General features: G+C 39.4%; 1 protein-coding gene across 7 annotated transcripts in view; it reads left to right on the top strand.

Moving 5' to 3' along the window:
- Positions 1-25,654, top strand: part of PKNOX2 (PBX/knotted 1 homeobox 2) — a 276,614-nt gene extending 250,960 nt beyond the window's left edge. For all 7 annotated transcript variants that reach the window (XM_087969713.1, XM_087969720.1, XM_087969715.1 and 4 more), the window contains 5 exons: positions 1,018-1,115; positions 6,068-6,187; positions 20,265-20,341; positions 22,768-22,946; positions 24,846-25,654. In XM_087969713.1, coding sequence (XP_087825839.1) covers positions 1,018-1,115; positions 6,068-6,187; positions 20,265-20,341; positions 22,768-22,946; positions 24,846-25,090 — 719 coding nt within the window. In that variant the 3' untranslated portion in view covers positions 25,091-25,654. The remainder of the gene's footprint in view (positions 1-1,017; positions 1,116-6,067; positions 6,188-20,264; positions 20,342-22,767; positions 22,947-24,845) is intronic.
- Positions 25,655-26,890: the final 1,236 nt, after the last annotated feature.

The following is a 26,890-nucleotide window of genomic DNA, read 5'->3' as shown; positions in this document are numbered from 1 at the left end:
TTATATGAAAGAGGGTGAGCAGTTGGTCTGTGCTTTTCATCAATGCACTTATCCCACAGTACAGTCTGTGCCATACTAAATCTTCTGATCATTGGGGAATTAGTAAGCAAATTAGTAAACTGAACCAATTTGCAAGCCTACTTATGTGAAGATCTGTGAAGATCTACCAAAGAGCAAATTGCATGCTGGGAATGAGGTTTCATGCATGCATCTTTGCAAATGTTGTGTTTTTAACCTTCCTAGAGCTACTGTTTCTATACGAAATGAGCATAAACCATATTTCAGTAAATGAATCTATCATATTCGTCTGTTGAATGGAAGCATTTGTTCCACTATCCACCCATCAAGGTGAAATCTTCATATCACCCTGTACAGTCATATTCTATTTCCATTCATGAACAATTCCTAAGCTTGCTGCCAGCAATAAATAAACAAATTTATTTTTCACTCTGAGAGCCTTCCTTTTCATGATTTTTAATTTAAGGAGGAAAAAAAACTGTTTGCTTATTCGTGTATTCCACAGGTTGGGCAGATGATGATGATGATGATGATGATGATAAAGGCCCAGTGAGAGGCTCAGTAATAATAATAAAGGATGAAATCAGGATTTTCCTGTCAAGAGACAATTAAAAAAATTGTGAAGTGTGATAAATCAATTCCAGTTTTAATACACGGTTATATTTTCTTATTTTTTTCCAGCTTAAAAATTACTGATTAGTTGTTTGCCAACTTTTCAGAGAGTGGTGCAGGTTGCAAGAAAGATACTTGGGGGCCCTTGATGGCAGCCATAGATAGTCCAAGTTTAAAGTCCATATTTTCAAGCCAGTCCTTGTGATCATAAATTTAGGGTGAACATGACATCTTTCAGGCAAAGATGATAATGTAGATTCCCTTGATAACCAGCTTTTTTTCCCAAAAACCATTTCAAATACAGATGGTTGGTTAAAACTTTTGTTGGCTTGTGGGTTTTGGATATTGCCTTTGTTGTAAAATTGTGAAATCCTATCTGTTTGCCAGGTGGAGCCCTTTACCAGCCTGTAACTATGGTTACATCTCAGGGCCAGGTGCTAACCCAAGCAATTCCTCAAGGGGCTATTCAGATCCAGAATGCACAGGTAAGAATGGAAAGGGTGCTCCAGAAGTCACCAGATTGTTCTGAAGGTTTTGCAAATTTTGAGTGTTTTCCAAGCTTGAAGGAGAACTTTCCTGACAGTGAAAACAATTAACGAGTGGAACAGCTTGCCTCCAGAAGTTGTGGGTGCATCATTGGAGGTTTTTAAGAAGAGATTGAACAGTCATTTGTCTAGCATGAGATAGCATCTCCTACATGAGCAAGGGGTTGGACTAGAAAACCTCCAAGATCCTTTCTGTTATTCTGTTATTCATTAGGAGGAATACGTGGATGTGCCTGGCATAAAGTAAATTGGAGTGGGTGGAGATAAATCACCTGTCTATTCCAGGCAAGGTTATTCCTCTACAGAAGATCTCTGTTTGAGGGAGATATGTTTGAATTGCTGCTTTTAAGTGCAAAATTTAAAAAGTAGTATACTGTACATTAAGAAGCCTTTAGTTTAGTTTAGAGAAACAGAAATAGCATGAGTGGGCTTGGAGGTAAAACTGTTCTTTACTATCTTTATTGCAGTCACCAACCAGCATTTTATATACTTTGTGAAAAAAATCTCAGAGTTCAGGTGTTGACCAGTGCTGTTGTTCCCATTAGCATGGAGTATTGCATGAGGAATGGGTGTGACTAAGGCTAGTAACCTACTACACCTATTCTGTCTTAATGAGAAAGCGCTTTTCTTTCTCTTCTGCTATTTGATATGGCTTCAACTGGAGCCTCACCACTAGGCATGGCAGCAGAAAGATCCCCAAATGCTAATTCTTGACTGCCATCTACCTGTTTGATTATGTGCCAGCATGTCAGTGCTGACTCTTAAGGACCATTCAAATAGATTTTCTCCAGGAGGATCTGTCCTCATCTTGATCTTCAGATCTTTCAATGGTGTGCCCATTGTTGCTGTAGCCGAGTCCATCTACTTTTGAGTCCATCAAAAGAGCTCTGATGGTGCAGTGGTCAGAATGCAGTATTGCAGGCTAATTGTGCCAACTGCCAGTAGTTTGATTCTCATCTGCTCATGTTGACTCAGCCTGCCATCCTTCCAAGGTAAAATGAGGACCCAGATTGTTGGGGGCAAGATGCTGACTCTGTAAACCACTTAGAGAGGGCTGTAAGCGGTAAATAAGTCTAAGTGCTATTACTATTGCTATTGCTACATTGGTACAGGTCATCCTGTTCTCTTCCCAGCATTGTAGACTCCTCCTGAGATCTGGACCTTTGCCTACTATATCTAAATAATGATAAGTGAGAACTCTGGAGTTTGAGTGAGAACTCTGGAGGGTTTTGTTCTATGATCCATTTGTTTTATTCATTTGTATTTGTTTTACACTATTCTCAGAACACCAAATATCCTCTAACCTTAATTCTTACAGTCCAGTCATGGTAGTTCAATCTGAACAATCACTATTCTTGAAAGAATGGGGCAAGGAAGAACATATCAGGGTCCCCACTACCACTAGCCCTCATTCAGCTGCTCCATTATATTAACATCCTAATGGTGGATCAGGGTACAGAACAGGAGTCCAGCTGCATTTCTAACACCACCTTTAATACTTATAATCAAAGAAATATACAACCTGTTTCCAGCCGCATGGCATTTAAATCATTCCAACAAAGATTCAGAGAACAGAGGCATGAATAATTAAGATCTTGTGCTGGTAGAAAACAGCCTTCCTTGTTAGTTTTCCCCACCGGATTTTTGTAGGCAGAAATCCTTACCTGCTTCTTGAAATGTATCCCAGTTATTCTCCCTCTTCTTAACTGTCCTATTTTGTATTAATGAGAAGCAAATCATAGCAGCAGTTGCTACACAAGCTTGAATCATTAAAAAAAACCTGTGCATTGATGTGCCAATGCTTCCTACTGATTCAGCACTATTGGGACTTCCATTGCACCTAGTCAGTCTCCAAACTCTTTTTAAGGTCTCCAGGCTTTTCCTTTTTCACCTTCTGGATTAAGGCTTGTTTCCTTTCTTTTTTTATAGAACGCTTAATAAAAAACTAGAGAAATACAGCACTCCACGGTGAGATTCCTAATTCTTAGCTCTCTCTGAGTGGGAGCATAGAGGGGGAAAAGCGAGCCCCAAATACCAGATCCGAGTCCTTCTGAAATGTGTAAATCTAGCTCAGATCTTAGAGGGAAATTGATCAGATGTGTTGAATACAAGTAGGCTGGGAATATTGTGGGAAGGATGGAGCCCTGGACAAGCACTCTTAATGTCACTTTTATATTGCCTGGGTAATTTATTCAGCCCTGGCCTTGCTATACATCGCAAGCGGCACCTGAGGGAATCATTTATACCTGACACGGGGCTGCCATCCTGATGTTTAATTCATGCAGGAGAAATGTTTTTTATGAAGAACTAGGGGGGAAAAGAGTAGGTGGGTGTATGTGTGTTCTTAAAACTGGATGCTGAAATTTCCAATTTCCTGCAAACCTCATTAAAACTTCTCCCTTCCCAATTCTTTGTCTTTTTTTTTTCAACTACTTTTTAAAAAGATATTTCTTTGCTATCTTCTGCTTCTGGGTATTGCCTGTCCATTCAGGTAGCTAGATAATTGAGAATTACATATTTTCGAAGGGTTTAATAAGACTGAAGGATATTATAAGGCAATATAATTGGAGGTAACTTGGAATTCAAAGGTGGCTGAAAACTGGAGTTTGTTCATAACAGGAGAAGGGGGAGGGAGAACTGCATTAGGTCAACTATCAATCTATGCACAATATAGTTGCATTGGCCAAAGGCAGCAGTTGCTGCAAAGACTTGTCCACAGACAATATCCATGAGTAATGAATGAGAGAATGATTTGATCCTGAAGATGTGCTGCAGTCACAGATCTACAAAAGGGAAGCATTGCTCTTCAGAGTTAGAAAGGACCTTGAGATCTTCCAGTCCAACCCCCTGCTTATGTAGAAAACCCTATGCCATTTCAGACAAATGATTGTCCAATCTCTTCTTAAAAACCTCCACTTTTGGAGCACCCACAACTTCTGGAATGAAACGGTTCAACTGATTAATTGTTCTCACTGTCAGGAAATTTCTCTTTAGTGCTAGGTTGCTTTTCTCCTTGATTAGTTTCCACCAATTGTTTCTTGTTCTGCCTTCAGGGGCTTTGGAGAATAGGTTGACACCCCACCTCACCTTTCTGGCAGCCCCTTAGATATTGGAACACTGCTATCATTAGACATGAAACACTGCATTCAGAATGATGCAGTATTCCAGATAGTTACTATTGTTTACTATCGAATGCTTGAGAAAGTCCCAATGTTTTACCAAAGTGTTCAAATGGTACATTTCGCACAGGCTTCCGTCAGGCAGTGGTCTGTTTACAGCCCAGCTCATCTAACCATTGCACTTCCCACTAAGATGCCGCTAAGAAGAAATCAGTCTGCAAACTGCTTATTTTTCAATAGTGCAGTGTCTTTGACTGTTTAGAAAAGCTGAAGGTAATGGATGATCCAATCCTCTTCAAGGATTAAGTTGACTATTTTGCTTTAGAATAACTCTCACTCAACTATCAATAATTTAAAAAGAGCTACATCATTGATTATACTGCTCATATCTCTTGGGGCAGAGAAGGAACACCTTGGAGTAGAAATTTCCCTTCCTATAGATTTCCAGGACCATCCTTCTCCCATGCCACTCTTATTTATCTGGCTCCCCAAAAGGAAAAATATTCCTCCAACAAGGAGCCAGACATTTGAGAAGATGAGAAGATGCCAAATTGTCCTTTCAGTTGAAGCACCTGCAACTTCTTAAGGCAAGCTTTTCCATTGGTTGATTGTTCTCACTGTCAGAAAATTTTTCCTTATTTCTAGATTGAACCTCTCCTCAATCAGTTTCCATCCATTGTCCCTTGTCTGGCCTTCAGGTGCCTTGGAAAATAGGTTGCCCGCCTCCTCTCTGTGGCAGCCCCTCAGATATTGGAACACTGCCATCATGTCACCCCTGATTCTTCTCTTCACTAGACTAGCCATGCCCAGTTCCTGCAACCATTCTTCATATGTTTTAACTTTGAGGCCCCTAACGAGAAAAAAGATGCCTAAGTTAGAATTCCTCTCATTTCAATAGCCAACAATTAGTGGGAAAGATCTGTGTTCTTTATATCGAGTCAAGACTTGGGTAGAAGGACTCCACCTTCAAAAAAACTGGAGGGTGTCATTGACACATTGTGATGCCTGGCATAAAAATAGGCTTGGTAACTTGATAGTGTTACGTGTAACTATTGGGAAAGTTTGAAACCTGATCAACTCACATGAAAGTTAATAAAGAGACTTAGAAGTTCTGAGTTAAACTTTTGAATGGAAGAAATTTCCACCTGGACCCTCTTGCACCAAAGTCAGATCTTACCTTAGTAGGTAACAAAGAACACAGTGGAGAGAAAGGTCCCTTAGCTTTTCTATCTTTGAAATAGAGGATTCGTAAGTCCAGTATTTCATAAGCTTGGTTCAACTATCTACATATTTAGACATCAAGCTGAAGCATGGTTTATTTTAACTGTAGTTTATTGGGTAGGTTAAAATGGCTGGGATCACATGACTTCTTAAGTCAAAACCAAAAAAAAACTATCTGATGGGCTTAGTGAGAGCTAAAGTCTCTCCTGGATTCAAGAATGCTAGTCTTTATCCATTGAGGTTCTACAGATGGAAAAAAGCATGTTATAGTTATGAGACCTCACTGTTTCCCAGTCTTGCCTTTTTTGACTCCCTCTTGAAGTAAAGGCTACCGCCTTTCCCCCTCCCCCCTTTAATTTCCAAATGAACATCACTTTCTCTTAAGTTGTGCTGTTGTCTCTCACCACACTGTCTCAGTCCTCCTGGAAGCCACTGTTAAATGGGACTAACATTGACAACCATGTTGCCATGGCAACCCAGGCTTCTTCTTCTTCTTTTCTTTTAACCTGCATTGTTGTTGAAGCTTTTCTTTCTCTTCTGCCTGCCCTGCAGGTTAACCTGGACCTGACCTCCCTTCTTGACAGTGAAGATAAAAAGTCAAAGAACAAACGAGGAGTCCTCCCAAAACATGCTACCAATATTATGCGCTCCTGGCTTTTTCAGCATCTTATGGTGAGCAAAATCAACATGTGTGTCTAAGAGATTAACCCTTTGTGGGTCTTTTTGCATTTTGGAGAAGTCAACTTGGAGAACATACACTGCTCTTTTTGTACCTAGCAGATGCTTTGCATATCTTGATCTGCTCCAGAATGTACGCAACCTTCTTTATCCTGTTTGGAAAAGACTTGTGCTGGAAGGTTGGGGTTAGAAATAGGCAGAACAAAATCTAGTCCATGTTTTCAAGTATTCTTCCATTCCCTATACTATTATTTGCAATCTTTTAAAAAATATACTCTAGGAAAATCAGCATTTAATATCCATTCCCATTTTCCTCAGGGTTTTGTTCACTGTTTTGCCTAACTTATGCTTATTTTGTATAGCTGCCCCTTCCTTTCCCAGTTGCTTGACTTGATTACTCAATAAATTTATTTTCTAAAATCTCACACAATACTGAATTGCACAATAATCCAACTTGCGGGATCTGCCTAACACACTAAGGGACCAAAACAAAAAGAAAACTCTGAAGTGGGATGCAAACCTAGCTCTGTGCCACCAAATTATTCACTGACCTTGTTAAGCCTTAGTTGACCTTCCCTGACCAAATGACCTCTCCTGGAAATAGGTCATTCTAAAACCTGACCTGACCTGCATATTATTGCATACAAAATGACAGCACTAGTAGACCCCCATTCATTGCTCTCTGTCTGTGCAACAACGGGATTTGTTTATGCAGGCCACCCTGGATTGCCCCAATTAAGAAATAATGGTGAATTTGTTTTACAGCCTTAATTTTAAGCATACATGTAGGGCTCTTGGCTTTGTTCATTAGAGATCATCAAGTACAATCTGGCGTCTTATTCTGCAGGATGGACTCTGCCATATAATAGCAGGGCAAGGGTTTGATCAGCCGAAAGTTAAGTGTACATGTATTCTGACTATCAACAGAGGATTTTTCCAATATCCTTATTCAGGGACCCAAGTAATTTAAAACCTAAGGATCATTAATGTCTATGGAAATTCTCAGTCATCTAGGTCATGGTTGTCCCAAAGATGTTTTTTCAAAAGGCAACTGGACTTTATTTTTGCTTGAAAACGTTTTGCTTGTCATCCAAGAAGCTTCTTCAGTTGTGAAGGATCACATTGGATGAACTGAAGAAGTTTCCTGAATGAGAAATAAAGAAAGTCCAGTTGCCTTTTGAAAAAACACCTTTAGAATAAAGATAATTAAGTTCCGCTTACTACACAAAAACATAATGTAATATAGTCAGGAGAAGCCAATTTTGTCAGGAGAAGCCAAGTATTTCCTAATTTTACTTTTTTTGCATTTTTTGCATTCGTTCTACACCAGTACATAGCCAAAGACTTCTCATTTTAAACTGCTCTCAGTCAATCAAATATCCTAAGCATTACATTGCCAAACAGAGTTGGCTATGTGACATTATCACTGAAGGCAAACAAGATCTGCTGATAGCCAGGGTGATGTTTTCTGGATTCATCTAAATCAGGGATGGGCAACTATGGTAAGGACCTGTGGACTTCAACTCCCAGAATTCCTGAGCCAGCCATGCTGAATTCTGGGAGTTGAAGTCCACAGGTCCTAAATTTGCCAGAATTGCCCACCCTGGTCTAGATTCTGGTTATAACTTGGAGGGGAGCAGCAGGTTTAATGCTGCTTTTGCCTGTTTAAAAACTACAAAAATCACTGTGCCTGGCAACAGAGGGAACATAAGGCAGATGCTTTAAAGCCAATAAGATGTCTGAATATGACAGAAATGATTTATTTCACAGATGCGTACAAATGACACAATCATTAAGCACCGGAACTCAAAAGTTCTTGATTTATTGGTGTTCTCTGTAACCATTCATGTTGACAAGAAGGAATTTTAAGTTAACACATCGAAGAAGAGGCTGTAGGGAAATACTCAGTTAAGAATTCCTTCCTTGTCTTGGGATAGTCAGCCAAGAAATAAACCCTCAAACAATAAAGGTACAAAGCAGCTTCAATTGGAAAAGTCCAGACTCACCCTGTTCCATCACTGCAGCTGCTCTTAGCTGTGATAAGAAGGAAGGGAGCACCTATTTCTTTCACCAATGAAAGTTTCAAACTCACCAGAGGAAGACCATTTTTAGAAAGTAAGAGAAGTAAGTAAGTAGAAACTTGCTTGTGGGTTTTTTTTTCCTGATCTGCAACTTGGCTACCAGTGTTTTTAAATAGCACACTTTCCTGAGCTGATCCCAACTAATTAGAGAACATAAAGACCCTAGCAATCTGCTCTAGCTACATAGTAAAAAAAAAAAAAAAGGTAAAGTTTTTCCCTGTCCAGTTGTGTTCAACTCTAGGGTGCAATGCTCATCTCCATTTCTAGCCTAGGGAATCAGCATTGTCTGGAGACATTTTCCATAGTCATGTGGTCAGCATCCCTCTATATCAGGGGTCCCCAACACCGGTCCGCGGACGGTTGGGAAAAGTCCTCCGGTGCGGCTTGCTGGTTGCTTTCCCGGTGAGTCGGGCTCCGGTCATCAAAAAGATGGGGGGGGGGGGGGGGGGGGGGGGGGGGGGGGGGGGGGGGGGGGGGGGGGGGGGCAGGGGGGGGGGGGGGGGCGGGGGGGGGGGGGGAGGGGTAAAGGAGGGGGGGGGGGGGGTGGGGGGGGGGGGGTGGGGAAAGGTGGAGGGGATGGGGCACTGCTCATATCAAAGGTGCGGGGGGCCGCTCCTCCCACTGACCTCCCCGGTGGTACCTATTTATCTACTTGCATTTGCATGCTTTCGAACTGCTAGGTGAGCAGGAGTTGGGGCAGGAATGGGAGCTCAGCCTATTATGCAGCACTCGGATCTCGAAGCTGGGCTGTTAGCTTTCCAGGTGACAAGCTCAGCATCTTTAACTGCTGAGGCATCGGAGTGAGAGCAAAAAGTTTTGCTCTTGCTTTGAATACGCTTCCTGATATCATCATGACACGGCCAACCCTGGCATTCTGAATTTTCCGTCATTAAATGTTGATCCCCTTCTATCACTCATAAATTGGTTCCTTTTAAGTGTTTGAGTGACCCCAGTGCAGAGAGACCCACTCCCATTTTGGCATAAAACTAGTAGTGCAGTTACCACTTTTAAACTCCGGATGTAATGGCTTTGGGGTTACTCATTTAGGTGGTAATGTAAATGAGTGCACTGCTTCAAAATTCAGCAAGCCATTGCTTCCAGAGTAAGCCCTGGGCTTCTGCCCCAAAGGGTCGATCTGATGGCTGCATTATGTGAAGCAATAAAGACATTGTTTATATTGTTCACTCCCTTCCTTGTTGGCTTCAACACAATATGCCTGTCCTAGTTGTTTCTGGGTCAGCCAGATGCAACTCAGTCCCAAGTGCTCTGCTTTTCAGCTGATCCAAAAGTTAGAAAGAAAAAAATATAGATCCCTAACCTATTTTCACTCTTCATTACCAGTTCCCTCTATAGTATTAATGCAACAACATGTTCTACATCCTGCATCCAAACCGACAGTTTTCCAAAGTGAAAGATCTCATTCTTTTCTTTTCTTTTTTTCTTTTCTTAATCAAAATCCTCTGATGGAAATTTCCCACATTTGGAATTAACTTACACCCTTATATTTAGGACATCATCTGCCACCTAGCGTCCAAGACAAGGATGCTACTCAAAGAATTGTCTAACTCTAAAGAGTTTCTATACCTTGTTGGAGAAGATTAGAAAAAAATTGAATTGATGGGTTAGACAGTGTTATTTTCAGATCATCCTTTCTTCTGTTCATTTTCTAAAGGAGTAATAAAGGTTCAGAATTATTTCCCCCTTTTAATCTTTATTCTTCTCCAAAATTGTAGAATTTCTTTCTACAAGGCTATGGATTTTCCCTCCCTTTGTTAGAAACTTTAAGGCAATTGAAGTCAATGCTTCTTTTTCTTTTCTTTTCCTTACCTTTCCTCACTTCTCTTTTCCCTCTCCCCTCCCTCCTCACTGCTCCTTTATTTACTTTTGTATTTTGTATTTTATAATACTTAATGTTAAAGCGATTAAGGACTGGGTGCCAGAATGCTGAGATCTTTACTGTTACCCTAAAAAAATGAGAAAATGTCTGCACAGATTATACAAATTAAAATAACTCAGGATCCAATCTGGGTCAGTCACCCGGATCAGAGGTTTTGTCTTCCAAGCTTTTGGACTCATGCTGGAGCCCATCTTCACGGAACTTCTCTCTAGCAGAGAGTGGGCTGTTCTGTGTGTGGTATTTATATGGTGCCTGTTCTAAATGGCTTTCTAAATATCTCAGCTCAGAAGACAAAATCTCAGGTCCAAGTGACTGGCCCAGTTTGGATCCTGCAACATTATCCTGGGACACATATACAGTATTCACCTTCATTTGTAAAATAACTCAAGCTAAAGTAGAATATGAAATGCCAATACTAAAATTCTAGAAATGCCTACAATACTTAAAAGTTGAACTGCTAAATGTGTAAAATAGTAAAATCTGAGATAGCAAAATATTGTGCTAGTTAAGAAATGCTAAAGCCCTGGATTAATATTTTTTTTAAAACTGGTATTATAGGAGCTGCAAACTATAAAGCTGTACTATTAAGCACAAAAATATCATTTCTAAAACTACTGGATCTTTGAACAAGCCCATCAAATGGCCTAGTCTGTTTCAATATTATCACCTTCCTCTCAGCAATCCTTAGATGTAAATCTTGATGGTTTTGATATAATATCATTTGGTATACAAATTTGGTATAATGTATGTGATATAATTGGTATAATATTTTTAATGGTATGTTTTAATAGTATAATTCGACCTGAGACAAATCTTAAAGCTTCCAAGTGTTCTTACCAAATTTTGTCCCAAATGCCCATAAGAGTTTTTAAATCTTAATTTGCATTCCAAATATCTTTAATCACACTACAATTTTTATAGTGTCATAAGTGTTAAAATTTTATTCTGCCTCAAAAATTATTCCTTGAAAAGTCATTGTCACTGCAGAAGAATGTTTCTTTTCACCTACAACTTTAAGAAAAGTTTGGAATTGTGTATGTTATACTTAATATGTATGTAAATTTTGATTTTAGGGATCACCCCCTCCATCTATTAAAAAATCTATTGGTCTGTAAGAACTCTTTAAGTTTGCTAGAAAACTTTAAGAACCACCAAGGGACCTCAATACAGCACTAGGTTTTGGTGCCATTTTCACTATACAGTATTTGTATGGGAAAGAATTCTTTAGATTGTTTCATGCCAATTTAAATCTGTTTTCTTGTTTAACAAGCTTCTTTCCCAGTCTTGATTATATAAATGTGATTCTTCAAACTGTGTCTGTTGCCTTCTAATTGATCCATTGATCAAGAAAGATCTCTTAAGACGCTTAGATGAAGCTCCATATTGGCATGATATGGAGAACAAGTCTTCATATTGTCCTATTTAAAAGTTTTCAAATGACACCTAGCTATTTGAATTAGAAATAAAATTCAAAACTCTTTGAGATACCACTTAGATCCAGCAAGAATGTTCTTCTGTCTACATTCTGAAATGTTTAAGGGCAATCTTGATGTGGCAATGCCTTAAACAGTGCAATACTTCTAGCAGAAACTGGATGTTGAAATCGGCTACTTCTTATATTCTTATGTATCTCTCTGTAGATACTTTCTGCAAAATCCAGATAAAGAGAATTATTGGCATGCATAAACTTTTATGTAAAGCAGCTGATATATATCTTTAGGAGCCATGGTGGTGCAGGGATTAGAATACAGTATTGCAGGCTAACTCACTGTTCACTGCCAGGAGTTCAATCCTGACCAGATCAAAGTTGACTCAGCCTTCCATCCTGCCGAGGTCAGTAAAATGAAGGCCCAGATTCAGGGGTGGGATTCTTCCAGTTCGCACCTGTTCGCTAGAACCGATTGTTAACATTCTAAGCAGTTTGGAGAACCGGTTGTTAGAGGAAATTACTGGCCTAATCCTGTAAGGAAGGCAGGAAGGAAACATTCTGGTGTTGCTTACAGAAACTGCCTCTCCGTTAACCCTTATTACATTCTTGGCAGGACTAGACTTCCTGTCTCAGGAACATCTCTGGGTTTTTTTCCCCTCCTTTGCTGGTACTTTGCTTGTGTGGAGTGACCATTCAAAGTTACAATGGCACTGAAAAGAGTGACCTATGACCATCTTTCACACTTACAACTGTTGCAGCATCCCCACAGTCATGAGAGGCCAGGCAAGGAGATGCGTGCCTCGATGTGAGTGATGTTGAGTTGGCCACGCCCAGCCAATAACATGATCACCAAGCCACGCTCACCAACTAAGCCATGCCCACAAAAACCGGTTGTTAAAAAATTTGAATCCCACCCCTACCCAGATTGTTCTGGGCAATAGGCTGACTCTGTAAACTGTTTGGAGAAGGCTGTAAAGCACTGTGAAGTAGTATGTCTAAGGGCTGTTGTTATTCCTATCCTTTTCCCAAACTGCCTAGATCTCATGAATTCACCAAGAAGTCTTTTAAGACGTTAACACCTGTTCCCTAACCCTATATCAGAATCTCCTGCTATTTGGGACATAATTATTATAATATACATTTAATGTTTGGATATTCAGCAGATGCATTTAACTTTATGTAGGACTTGTCCTAACTGCCACCAGTTACTGTGAGAAGTGATGATATATTTTCAGGATTTCTGGCAAAAAAAAACCTAAACCATGTAGGACTCTGCCTTGCAGGCTACATTTTTACATCCAACCATTCATAACACTTTGGCTCTAACAGCCAAAGAATTAAAAAGGCATTGGGCAGATTTTCCAAAACACACTTTTGTACAGCAATTAATACAGATTTATGCAATTAGCACTGTTTGAAAAAGACTCTGGGGCATTCTAAGTTTCTTGTCCCAATTATTCCTAAAGCTGCAGGGTGGAATAGATAGTTATAGCATAGTTTTTAATCTAAATTAAAACTTGTTACTCTAAATATTTTCCACATTTTGGGCAAGTTGTGAATATATTCATTTAGCAAGCAATTCAATAACATATTTTTCATGAAAACAGCCCTCTTTTCCATGGTCCGTCTCCTGGAGTAATTCAGCTGCAAAATGGCCCCAAAATATAGAAAGCTGTACATCATGACTGTCTAACTAATATTGTTCTCACAACACCACTGTTTGTATGGCATTTGAACATAGAATTGGCATCTATGTAAATCTGGATATTGAAATAGGATTCTCCTTATATTATTAGAAGATAAACTCTATAGTTTACAGCTGAAATGTGGACTCTTTGGTACTCCCTGAGTTGGGTGTATTCCTGTAGAATTTCATTACTGACTAGGTAATATCTTCAGTGAGAGAAGGGAGTGGGGTATGCTCTCTGTTTATATATTCCTTTATTCTCCTTATATTCGTACATGACTCTGTGTGTGTGTGTTTGTGTGTGTGTTTTGCAAATTGCAGATGAGGAGAAATACTGGCATGAAAAAACTTATTCTAAATATATGGCAATCAAGAGATTGAAATTGTAAATTAAGCTATTCCTGATTTTTTTTCCCTTTGCTGTATAATTATAAAATACTTCACTCAAAGATAAGATTTATTTATGCCTTATTTAGATTTATTTATGCCTTATTTAGAAAATGTTTATGGCCACCCAGCTTATATATGATATTTCTAGATAGCAGAAATGATTAAAAAGGGTCCATTAACAGATAAGATTATATTAATGGGGACCTGGAGGCTAAATCATATGATGAATGGCTAAAGGAACTTGATATGTTTAGCCTATCATACTTCCATCCCTGTTCAGTGAAGTCAAAATCCCAGTAAGTGGACTATTTGGAAAGACAAGCCTACAGATTTTGAAATATTTTTGCATCAGGGTGTTGTTTTATTGACTTGATTGAAAACTATTCAGTCTGATTACAGATAGATCACAATTAGCGTGAGTTCGAATTGTGCAAAATTTGATTTAGGGCAGCTTGATTGAATTGCCTATTTCCTTTGAGTTAGAACCAATTACTCTACTTTCCATAGAAATATCACATTGCATAGTGCAAATCTGAATAGTGCAACCATTTTGTGGGATTCACTAACCACATTCATCACAGCCTACATGTATTTCAAAAACTAACATGTCTTCTGCATAGGATCGTCCTCTGTGTGTGTGTGGCCAGTTGCAAAAAACATTGGCCTTAACAGATCTTCCTATGAATGATCTTGATGCCATCCCTTAATTCGTCCCGCTTTGTCAATAACTGCTGGTATTAAAAAAACTGAATGGCAAAACTTGGCAAGTTGAAAATGGCCCTTAAGCTAAGCAGACTCATAAGTAGGTTCATAAGAATTTCAAACATCATGTTGAACTAAAAGCAGAAATAAATTTGCTGACATTTAACACTCAGCAGTGCAGTGTGAAGGAATATATTCCTCATCTGTTAGTAGAAGACCAAGAATATTTTAGGAGTGGATTTTACTCCATTAATCATTGCCGACTATAGGGGGAGGTGCTCGTCTCTGATTCAAGGCCATTGAGCCAGTCAATGTTGTCCGAAGCCATTCCTACAGTCATGTGGCTAGCATGACATCATGGAATGCTGTTATCTTTTCACCAAAGTGATACCTATTTATCTACTCACAGTTGCATACTTTTGAAGGCTGTTGGTTTTTCCAGCCAACAAGAGTCTTAACCATTGAGCCACCACACCATCCCTAGAACATCTTGGCAAGTGGAAAATCACCCAGTAACCTCTATTACCTATGCAAAGGAGCAGTTGCTCCAATACTTGTACTCCTTTTCCCTCCCAGCCTTCATTTTAATAGGTAAACAAGGATGTTTTTAAAATATATATATAATGTACACAATAATAACAACATCAACAATATCATCAGCTCCCTTAAGATCTGTTTACTGTGAATTCAATATCTCACTCCAGCTCGCACACAAGAGACGGCATTTTCCACCAGCTGAAGTGCCTTTGAGGACAAACCTACACAAAGGACTCACAGTAGTCCAGTACTACCAAGATATGAGTAGCTGGGCCCATGTCTTTTTCTCTGGTTAAGGAAATCCAACTGGAAAAATTACATTTGAACCCTGTGTTTATATTATCAATTTTACTTCTTCAGTATAAAACCATTCAAACCACTTTAAGAAACTTTCAAAATTAAATTGTAAGCAACTTTTAGTTGGGCTTTTCCTGTATATAACTATCTAATGTAAACTCTGTGTGTGTGTCTGTGTCTGTGTGTGTGTGTGTGTGCAATCAATTCTAATACATTTATATAACTACCATGTTTTTAACCTATTGTATTTTATGCAAATGAATCCCATATTTCATTATATTGATCCATGCAAAGTTTTACACCCATAGGCAATCTATTCATAAGTATAATCAAGTCTCCAACCCAGAAGTTTCCAACCTTGGCAACTTTAATTCTGGGAGTTGAAGTCCACAAATCTTAAAGTTGCCAAGGTTGGAGACCCCTACTCCAACCCACTGAGTAATTTCATTCTGTCAGTGACTAAAAAAGATCTTCCTTCTCCACCCCTGCTAAAATAGAAATAACCACCAGATAAGCATCTTAGTGAGGCAGAACTCCTCCTGGATCATTTGCTGTAGATTTTAGCTTAGAAGATATTATTTCTCATGAGGATGTTAAATCAGGACAACTTTAATTACATGAGAATCTTTTTATAAGTTTGCATATAAGTGGTTATTGGCCACTGGTGATATCTAAGTAAAAACGAAAAAGTTGTTGCAAAGCCAGAGTGCAACTTCTTAGAAGGGAAAATATCTATCTCTGCTCTCAAGATCTTGTCCCACTGAGCATGATCACCACAAAAGACAAGAAGACAAGAAAAATTCTTTATTGGCCAAATGTGCTTGGACACACAAGGAATTTGTCTCCAATGGATAAACTCCCAGTGTACATACAAACAACTAAGTAATGTAATCATAAGATACCAATATAGGAGAAGGTAATAGGAAGGATGAGAAGGATAATAGGCAACAACAATTCAGTACAATTGCACAGATTTATTGGATCAAAGCTTGAATACAGTTTTCTCTTTAATGCATATCTCAGTTTGAACACAACTAATTAGAAACACATATATAAGGAGACAAGGAGATTGACCCTGGATTAACCAAAGATTATTAAGGAAACACCAGGTGCAGAAAAAACATGTGTTAAGTTTAGAAGAGTTGAGAGAGTCTTCCCAAGAGACTTAGACTCACTTCTTTGCCACCTCCCAGTGGTGTAAGAGGATGGGAAGAGAAGAAACACATGGACAGACCTGCATAATTCTGTTTGTTGACCTCTTTCAATAAAAGATCGTTCTAATCATTCCGTGGAATCCGCTTCCTGATCTGATCTACCTTGTAGAGATGAAAAAAAGATATAAATGCAGGTACCCCTCAACTTACAACCATTTGTTTAATGACTGTTCAAAGTTATAACGCCACTGAAAAAAGTGACTTAGGACTGTTTATTCACCCTTACGACCATTGCAGCCTCCCCAAGGTCACATGATCAGAATTCAGATGTTTGGCAAATGGTTCATATTTATGACAGTTGCAATGTCTCAGAGTCATGTGATCACCCTTTATGACAAGCAGTTAATCAGGAAGCCAGATTCACTTAATAAGTGGTGTGTTACCAGTTTAACAACAATGATTCACTTAATAACTGGGGCAAGAAAGTTCATAAAATGGGGCAAATTCACTTAACAACTGTCTCACTTAGCAATTGACATTTTGGGCTCAATTGTGTTCATAAGTCAAGGACTACTCATACATCCATGCCAAATTTCCATCTAAACCTGTCCAATATTTGGCAGGTTTGTGCCTGGTTGTGCAGTACTCCTTTATAAAACAGTATATATGTGTGCAATTTTTTGACAATGAGGACCACCCTCAACATTAGGAGAAAGACAAGAGCATCAATGGATGCAATGAAGATGCAAAACAGCAAAACTATTTCAGATATAGATGAGATCTTGGAGGCATATGAGAAGGTTTGCTTTTAATTGGTTTGATCCTATTTTTATGCTTGCACTGCCTCCAAATGGTAGGAAGCCGTACCTTAATTCTTGGCACAGCATCAGCAGCATTCAGCAACGTGATTGAAGGGTGTCACCAGGGTCCCAAAAGAAACCTCATAAAAATAGTGCGACCGTGTGGTTAAAGTGTCAGAAAAGCCCCTTGAAATGAATGTTTCAGTGCAAATTGATATTCAGCCACGAATCTTTGAATGTGATCCAACCCACTGGATGATTATGAAACTGAAATAAAATTGGTGGCAGCTCACTCAGCAAGAAACGACAAGGACAGGCTGCCAGCGATGACAAAGCATGGATAAAGTTAATTTATTGTAGCAAAGTAAAATGAAGCTATTAGGAAAGAATTCAAGGGACTGCTAGACTTTCATATGCGAGACCTATTTATGGTGAAATTCAGGATCACATTTTTGTGTCCTTTTCATCATTCACACTATATACAGTTACAGGCTAAAAACCAGTCTCTTTGCCATAGGAAAGATAGTTTCTACCTGCCTCTTATTTTGGTAGTGAACTGATCTGGTGGTATCAGACTATTTACTCATGGTATTGTTCCTTCAGTTGGATAAATTTCAAAACAAATAATATAAGTGCAATTTGAAAAAATGTACTATCTAAGAGGCTGATGGTAGAAATGAGTAGCCAAAATGGGCAAGGATGAAGAAACCAGATGGGCAACCAACAATGTCTCTTCCCTAATCACTTTGTCTACATTCTTAAGCCACATTAACTGAAGTGGATCCTATCCAGCTAGAGCAGATAATTTTTAGGTGCCTTCCTAGTAATTAACCTGATGATTTTTAAAATGTACAGCATTGCACATATTTTCAACTCTTCTCATTTAATCTGATGGAAAATAAATTGGGTTTATTTATTTTTTCATTGGAGAAGAAATTTTCCATGAAATTCTGATGAAACGGTATAAGAATCTTCCCCTTAATTTTCTTATAGGTTGAATGTGGTGTGTCTCATATTTTCTTCTGTTGCACAATCATCTTTCCAGCATTTTTGGAACCTCCCTGGCTTTCATGCTGGATTAAATCCAAAGAGAAGATAATCATGAGGAATTTTTTTCAGGAGTATTTTCAGATCAGGAGTTGGAGACAGTCAAGGAGACTGCAGAATTGCTAAGAAATGCTCTAAAACAACCAACAAAAATTCAACTGAAGTTTTAATGCATTCCTATTTTTTTTAAAAAAAGCCGTTTCACATGAGAAGATTTCAGAGACAGAATTTGAATGCCCGATTTGAGCAAACATCTCCTAGTTTAGGGCTCAGAAGTCTCTATTATGATTCCGATATTGCTTCTCTGTTTAGCTGTCTCACATTTATATTGTATTTTTCTCTGACCTTTTCAGGAAATCTTTTAACTACCTTGTATTGATGTATTAAGTCCATTGACCTCTGTTGACCAAACCAGTCTGACAACAGTTGACCTTAATTCAGTTGCTGCTAGTGAGCAAATTCTCCAGTTCTTCAGAAATAATGAATTGCATAGGAATAATACAAAAGAAGGAACAAGATCAGGAGTGACATACTGTCATCTTGTATTAGATACCGTGATGTTCCAAGTAATATCCAGTCATCTTCAAGGACGATGATGCTGTGATGTGTGATGCTGCATTGGACGAACCATTATTTAGATTGAAAACATGTGGAAGGCCTCATATTTTTAGTTTTTATTGGGTAGGATACATGGTAATACCTGAAAGCATCAGAAGAAGGGTGTATAGGAGCCAAAATAGAACCTGGACAAAATTATATTTGATTTAATCTCATTTATTTGTAAACTAAGTAAACTTGTAAAATATGCAGGTCAAGAAGTAACAGTGAGAACTGGACACGGAACCACTGATTGGTTCAAAATTGGGAAAGGAGTCCAGCAAGACTGTATACTGTCACCCTGCCTATTTAACTTATATGCAGAGCACGTCATGAGAAAGGCGGAGCTAGATGAATCAGAAGTTGGAATTAAGATTGCCGGGAGAAATATCAACAACCTCAGATGTTGATGGCAGAAAGTGAAGAGGAACTAAAGAGCCTCTTGATGTGGGTGAAGAAGGAGAGTGCAAAAGTTCGCTTGAAACTCAACATTAAGAAAATAAGATATTGACATCCAGCCCTCTCAATTCCTGGCAAATAGATGGGGAAGAAATGGGAAATGGAGGTAGTGACAGATTTTATTTTCCTGGGCTCCAAGATCATCGCAGATGGGGACTGCAGCCAAGAAATTAAAAGATACTTGCTCCTGAGGAAGAAAGCTATGGCAAATCGAGACAACATACTAAAAAGCAGAGACATCACTCTGCCAACAAAAGTATGTATAGTCACAGTTATGTTTTTTTCCAGTTGCAATGTCTGGCTGTGAAAGTTGGACCATAAGAAAGGCTGAGTGCCAAAGAATTGAGGCCTTTGAACTATGGTGCTGGAGAAGTCCCTTGGACTGCAAGGTGATCAGACTGGCCAGTCCTAGAAGAGATCAACCCTGACTGCTTTTTAGAAGGCCAGATCCTGAAGATGAAACTCAGACTTTGGCCACCTAATGAGAAGGAAGGACTCACTGGAGAAGAGACTAATACTGGGAAAGATTGAGGGCAATAGAAGAAAGGGACGACAGAACATGAGGTAGCTGGATGGAGTCACTGAAGCAGTCGGTGTGAGCTTAAATGGACCCCAGAAGATGGTAGAGGACAGGAAGGCCTGGAGGAATATTGTCCATGGGGTCGTGATGGGTCAGACACAACTTCGCAACTAACAACAACAACAACTTGTAAACTTAACTAAAATGGTTAAATAAAGTTTATACGACTCCTTGTCATTTATTTAGTAATTTCTATCCACAATCACATTGAAAATAACCATCTACCATCACGTTTCTGAGAGGCCCTGAGCACTATCTGCAGCCTTGAAATCTCCTGATGTGGAACATGAGATGTGTCCCTTCTGTTTTCCATCAATCCACTAGGATAGGTGAATCTGAAGACTTTCAACCATTTGATGTTATAGAACAAAACAAATCACATGTGAGATAATCGTGGCCCTTTGCTTTTTTCAGCACCCCTATCCAACAGAGGATGAGAAGCGGCAAATAGCAGCACAGACAAATCTCACACTGTTGCAAGTCAACAACTGGTAAGTAAATATCTTTTTTTTTCCCCCTCAAGCATAATAATCATATGGAAATGTTTGTTTCCTGCTCAAAGAGAGAACCGCTTTCTTGATTCGGCTGATCACTTATATAGTACCAAAAAGTATGGATCAGTATCACAAGTGCACTTGCTTAGTTAAATCTGTGTAGATCTATAAATCACGCCTTTCATTAAAGAACTAAAGAATACTTCATCCTAGATCCCATCTGCTGATAGGAACAGGCTGTTGATGATTATAAGGGATGTGCCTCTACTATTTTCTTTCTTTGAAATGGACTTGGTTTAGACTTTTTCATTCAAAAAAATGTCCCTCTGACAAATGGCCCACTAGTCTTCTTCCAATGCCTTGAAAATGATGTCATATCCGGTTGCTTTAAAACATTCCAGGTAACCCTTTTTTCTTTCAGAGTTTTCATTCCCTCAGAAAAGACCCGTTTCAAAGGCCATGAATAATGGGACTAAAGCAATTGGGTGGTATCAGAAGCCAAACTGGATGGGGACACCCATTTCCTTACTGATATTTCTTTTGTTTTTCTCTATTTGTTATCCCCTTCTCAGGCTCCTGGAAAAGAATTTGAGCCCTGTAGAGATCTCAACAATTATTTCAATGTAATTTATTTATTTAGCTTTAAATTAGTCCAGAGGCCTCGTGCAATATCTTTGAAGATGTCCTATGTATTACAGCTATTTAAAAACTTCAGTCTACATTCGGGCTTTTGATCGAAGTGAATATTTGTAGCTCAGGGTTGAATGGTGGGGTCCTTAGAGCCCTCCAAGCTTGGTGGTTTTGCAGATGTTCCATTTCCCAGTGAGGTAAAATCACTAGCAAAATGATGGTGTTACCTAGTTGGGTAATGAAACATCTGCAAGAAAACCATCAAGCTGAGAGAGCATCAAGGGCTGGCTTTTGTTATAGTTTTAAAAATGTGAAGTAAAAATTCAATATCCCCAGTTAGGTCAATAAAATACCACAACTCTCTATAGATAAATAGGATCCGTGTTTATGATCAGAACTCAAAGACATGATAAATTCCAGATCCCACCACACCGTGGAAAGTCTATTCAGGGCGAAATGTATACATGACCACACAGACTATGAGATTCCAGCCCCTTTGCATGGTTTGACAATCACAAGTAGCCATACATTTCTGTCTGAATGAAAATTAATTTGAAGGCCAGGCCTGAGTATTATAGGAACTGGTGCTGAATATTTTAATCCTCTGAAAGACCCTTGTATGAATCTGATTTTTAAATGACGATTTTCCAATCTTTGCATTAATAGTGGGGTTTACTTAAGGTTGAACATGCAGAGGCAGTTTCTTTTTTTTTTACATGATTGTAAATGTTTTCTTTGTATTGGCTGATATTTGTGGCATCTGTTTGCTCACGCTGATATTTGTGGAACATTTGCAAGACAGATTTGTTTTCTTCTGAGGAAGAAAAATCAGCTCTTTGTGGAAGGCAAATTCCTTACATTCCAAATCTACATTAATTCAATTGCACCCTCTGCTGGTTACTTATAATCAGCAAAGAGCAGCACTGAATATAGGTGTTTTTGTAACTTATAGTATATTTATATCCTGCCTTTTCTTCAAGAGCTCTAGACAATAATCAAAACGTAAAAGTCCGCGCATAGTTGGAGAAAATAATCTCATGTCAGAAAAACTCAGGAGGCCATCAAAGTAGATAGTATTGAGCTAGGTGGACAAATACCCTTATAGGTAATCCTCATTTAGCAACTGCCTTGTTTAGTGACTGTTTGCAATGACAGTCATAATTTACAACCAATCCTTGCATTTACGATGTAATGACATAGATGTAAGTCTGCAAAGCAAAGGAAAACTGTCAGATCATAAGCACAGTTGCCATTTCAACACAGGACTTCCCTGCCTGAGCAGTGGGTTGGATTACATTCCCTTTCAACTCTGTTATTCTATTCTAAACTTCTTTGATTTCAGAAATGACTTCACTTAATGACCAGATTGCCAGTCCCACTAGTGCTTGCTAAATGAGGACAACCTGCATAAACAGGAATAGGAATAATTTGATTTGGTATAAATGCTGCTATAAAAGCAGGAACAACGGGAGGGACCTTCTGCAGGGTACAAAATCTGACATTCTCCATGTGCTGTTGGGAAGAAGAATCAGATGAAATTATCTTGAAATTTCATTTTTAGTTCACTTTAATATGAGTCTTTTTCTGTTTCTAACTCTTAAATATAAGTTTGCCAGACTGTCTTTCTTAAACAATAGCACTGATGCATTGACTAGGTCAAGAGAATAGAGAAACAGAGAAGCCACTCAGAGTTGCCTCCAATGATGAGATGGGCAGAATATAAAATTAATAAACAAACAAATAAATGCAACAATTAAGATTTTATTTTGATATGCTACCTTCTTTCTGGGAAGGTTTATTAATGCCCGGCGACGTATCCTGCAACCTATGCTTGATGCAAGCAATCCAGATCCAGCCCCCAAAGCCAAGAAAATCAAATCCCAGCACCGGCCAACCCAGAGATTCTGGCCCAACTCCATCGCAGCTGGGGTTCTACAGCAACAAGGAGGCAATCCCGGGACTAACCCTGATGGTAAGAATCACTGAATCGATGCAACCTTTGACTCTCTTTGTATTAAGGTCCATTCTCAGTCCATTAGATGTGTTGAGGCTGTGCCAGTTGGCAATTCTTGGAGTCACAACAACCTATCTAGAAAGTGACAGATTGGTGAACTCTGGAATAACCCTAACTTTGAAGTAGGCCACAACCTAGACCAGAATATCATTGAAATAATGAGACCCAGTACCACTCAGTAGAGGAAAAAACATAGGTGAGCCTACAGGGTTTCCTGCCGGAGCAGACTAGATCAGGGGTTGCCAACCTTTTGGACCTCAGGGACCACCAAACTCATAATTTTAAATCCCAGGGACCCCTAACCAGTTCTGTGGGCGTGGCCTAATTTGTGGGTGTGGCTTGGTGGTCATGTGACTGGCTGGGAATCACTTGTATGTAACTATTATAAATATTTATATAAATATTGAATTTTTTATAAAAAAAGAGCAACTTTTACCCAAAATCAGGCAAAGCAGGCAAGCAGATTGAGTTGCTCACAAAATCACAGATTCATTCAGAGATCTATCTATCTGCCATCGGCTAGCTCAGTCTGTCACATAAAATTTGCTAGCAAGCAAACTCACAATATTAAGTCACAACACACCATGTATGTAAATATTGTATTTTTTATTAAAAAAAGAGCAACTTTTACCCAAAAGCAGGCAAAGCAGGCAGGCAGATTGAGTTGCTCATAGAATCATTCATTGATCTATCTATCTGCCATCGGCTACCTGAGTCTGTCGCATAAAATTTGCTTGCCCTGAGTCTGCACTGAATAATAGAACCTTCAATCCTAAGGGAGGTTCAGTTGTGCTTAAAAGCAGAGCCGAAGATCTAAAGACTAGCTAGAAAGCAAGAAACCCAACCATTTCCTGCTTTCTAGCTAATCTAAATCTCCCAACACAACAGAACAGCTGATGGTTGGGAAAAGGAAAAATAGCAATTTAGCAAGCAAGTTTGCCGGGTAAGGAGTGAGTGGGTGGGGAGGGTTCCTGCGGGCCATGTGGGCGGCGCAGCCTTGTGTTCCTGCGCAGCTTGGATTAATTGCTTTCGGGGGGTGCTCTGGGGAGGAGAATTCTCTGCGGCCCACCAAAATTTTCTTGCGGCCCACCGGTTGGCAACTGCTGGACTAGTTGAACTCCAAGGTCCCTTCCAACTCTTCTATTCTATTCTGTTCTATTCTATTCTATTGTCTGCTATCTTGTGGCTAACTATTGATGGACAATTTATGCCCCTGGATTCACTCTTCTTTACACTGTACTTGGATGGGATCCTTTCAAACAGATAATTGCCTTTAAATAGAGAGTTGTTCTTTGTAAAGCATCCAGTTCTCCATGTAATATCCTGGAGAAATGATTTGTCTTACACACATCTTAAATTTCTCGGTGTGCTTCTCTCAGCCCTAAAGTACCACTGGATGACCATTTTGTTAATCTTCTCAATAAGGACCCTCTGATCAGCTACTAAGAATATTATCACAGGATATGAAATAACCAAATAGCACTTGAGCTTCTGGTTACAGAACATAACCACATTTAGATCTGGATGGATGAGTGGGAATATCCTCTGGTCATATCCCCCTTTGCAGAAAAGAGCTTGGGGGTTTTCCCCCTCTAATGCTATGTACACAGCTTCTTAGCTACAGTACCTGATAGTAGTCAATCAAGTGTCTCCCTCATCGGGTGGAAGATGACTCTTTAGAGGCAATAGATATTGCTTCACTCTGTGTATTATTTCTTTTACTGCACTTTAAAAATAACATAAATCAACCCCACTGCATTTGGGACCTCAGTGGGTTCTTGGATGCCTGGCCCCAAAGTCATAGTCAACAGCAACATTCCACCACCTATCCTATCAACTCTTTGCCTTTCCTTCTAGGCTCCATCAATATGGACAACCTCCAAACCCTCTCCTCCGATAATGCCACCATTGCTATGCAGCAGGCCATGATGGCGGGTCACGATGACTCATTAGATGGGACAGAAGATGAGGAGGAAGATGAAATAGAAGAGGAGGAAGAGGAAGAGGAGGAGGAGGAGGAAGAACTGGAAGAGGATCCTGAGGAGCTCCAGACAACTAACGTCAGCGACCTTGGCCTGGAGCACAGTGACTCGCTCGAATAGAGGATTATAACCAATGGTGGAACAGTCACCGACTGGAAAACTGTTGAACCTGCTTGTGAAACTCATTGGCCTGAATTGTAGAGTGCGCCTGAACATTTGATGAGCACATCCCTTTAACAATAGGATTCAACAACAGAACCCTTTCTTGAATGTCCTACTTGGCCTGCATTAAGCTGCAGGAATGGACGTGGAAGTACACTGAACACCTGTCAAGTGTGCAAGCTGATTATTTAAGTGAAGGACACACGTTTACAAGGCACATATTGTGACTAGTTTCTTCCCCACTCTCTCCCACCTTTGTTTTTGATAACCACAATAACAAAAGTGTTTTTAGAGTAAGCTGTTTTCTGTATGACTGAATGTTTTATGGAAGTTCTAATTCAATGCCTTTTTTGTGACATGCAAGTTCAGAGGCATGGCTGTTTTCATTTTCACTGCTTTTATGAGAGATTTATAGATGAAAAAGAAGAAGAAGAAGAAGAAGAAGAAGAAGAAGAAGAAGAAGAAGAAGAAGAAGAAGAAGAAGAAGAAGAAGAAGAAGAAGAAGAAGAAGAAGAAGAAGAAGAAGAAGAAGAAGAAGAAGAAGAAGAAGAAGAAGAAGAAGAAGAAGAAGAAGAAGAAGAAAAAGATCAGTGGTTTTTATGAAAGAAAAAGAAAAACTAGAAGGGAATGATTTGTAGAAATGTAGGTGGGGGAAAAAAATCAAACATTTACAAATGGGCAGAAATTCAACCAAGGAGTAAATGAGAGTTGAACGCCCTTTGCAAGTGGATGTCTTGTGAGTTTTGCAGTTATGGAATCCATACGGACTCAGGTGAAGCCCCAAGCCATAGGCCTGTGCTTTGCAATCAATGTGACAAATAACACCCTGTAATTGGAATCCCTTTTGGAAAGAATCGCGTTTGCTTTCTGAGTGGAATGTTGTGACATTTTAATATCCCAAGCTGATGCCTTGGTATAGCATGTGATATTAGCTAACCAGAAGGAATGTTTAGAGGTTCACCAATACAGAAGTCATAATGGTGGCTTTATACATTGGTTGAGTACAAGCAGGTTCAGGTTTCCAACATTTGCAAAGCAGGAAGCGATCAGTGGCAGAGAGAATTCCTATATTTTCAAAACAGAAATAAGCAGAACAGCTATCCAATGGGGTGCAGGAAATCATATTTTCACAATCTCATTTCCCAGGAACTCCCCTCCTCCCCTCTCCAGCCCACAAACTCTCATATCAAAAAAGCCTACGAAATCAACATTCAACCAGACGTATTACAGACATTTAAGGAACAGGATTTTGTAATAACGTTTGCCATTAGCAATCGCTGCTAATCAAAGGTTAAGCCCACAAACAGCGGTTGATTTAAATCTCCATGTGGGCATCATCCCAGTACAGTGAGTTCATTGCCTACAACAGAGCATGAAAAGTAGACATGAGGTCCCTCAACATTTTGCAAGCGGTGAGCGATTTGGGATTATGAAATTAAGGAAGGAACCTTCTTGAGAACAGCTACTGGTGGACAAGCTCCCCATAGATCTCTGACACAGTAGAGGCATAACCTTTCGTGAAACACTGATTCACCAGAATGCCACCTGCCACCCCCATCCTAAGAGAGATGGTATACAATTATCCCATTTATGTTTATCTTTGGAAGTAAGCCATCCTTCCAAACAAGACCCTGAATAGCAGCTGTCCATCGTGTGCTAAGAATGCTAAAGGCCCCACTGGCTTCCTTAGAAATACAAATGTTGCTGGTGGCTTCACTTTGCATCATGCTAGTTCTTCATTAAAAAAAAAAGTAAAGC

Source organism: Notechis scutatus, chromosome 7 (assembly GCF_049901735.1).
Source record: "Notechis scutatus isolate UNSWTSFEM ecotype Mainland chromosome 7, rNotScu1.2, whole genome shotgun sequence".
NCBI classification, from domain to species: Eukaryota; Metazoa; Chordata; class Lepidosauria; order Squamata; family Elapidae; genus Notechis; species Notechis scutatus.
This window is presented reverse-complemented; position numbering and strand designations above follow the sequence as displayed.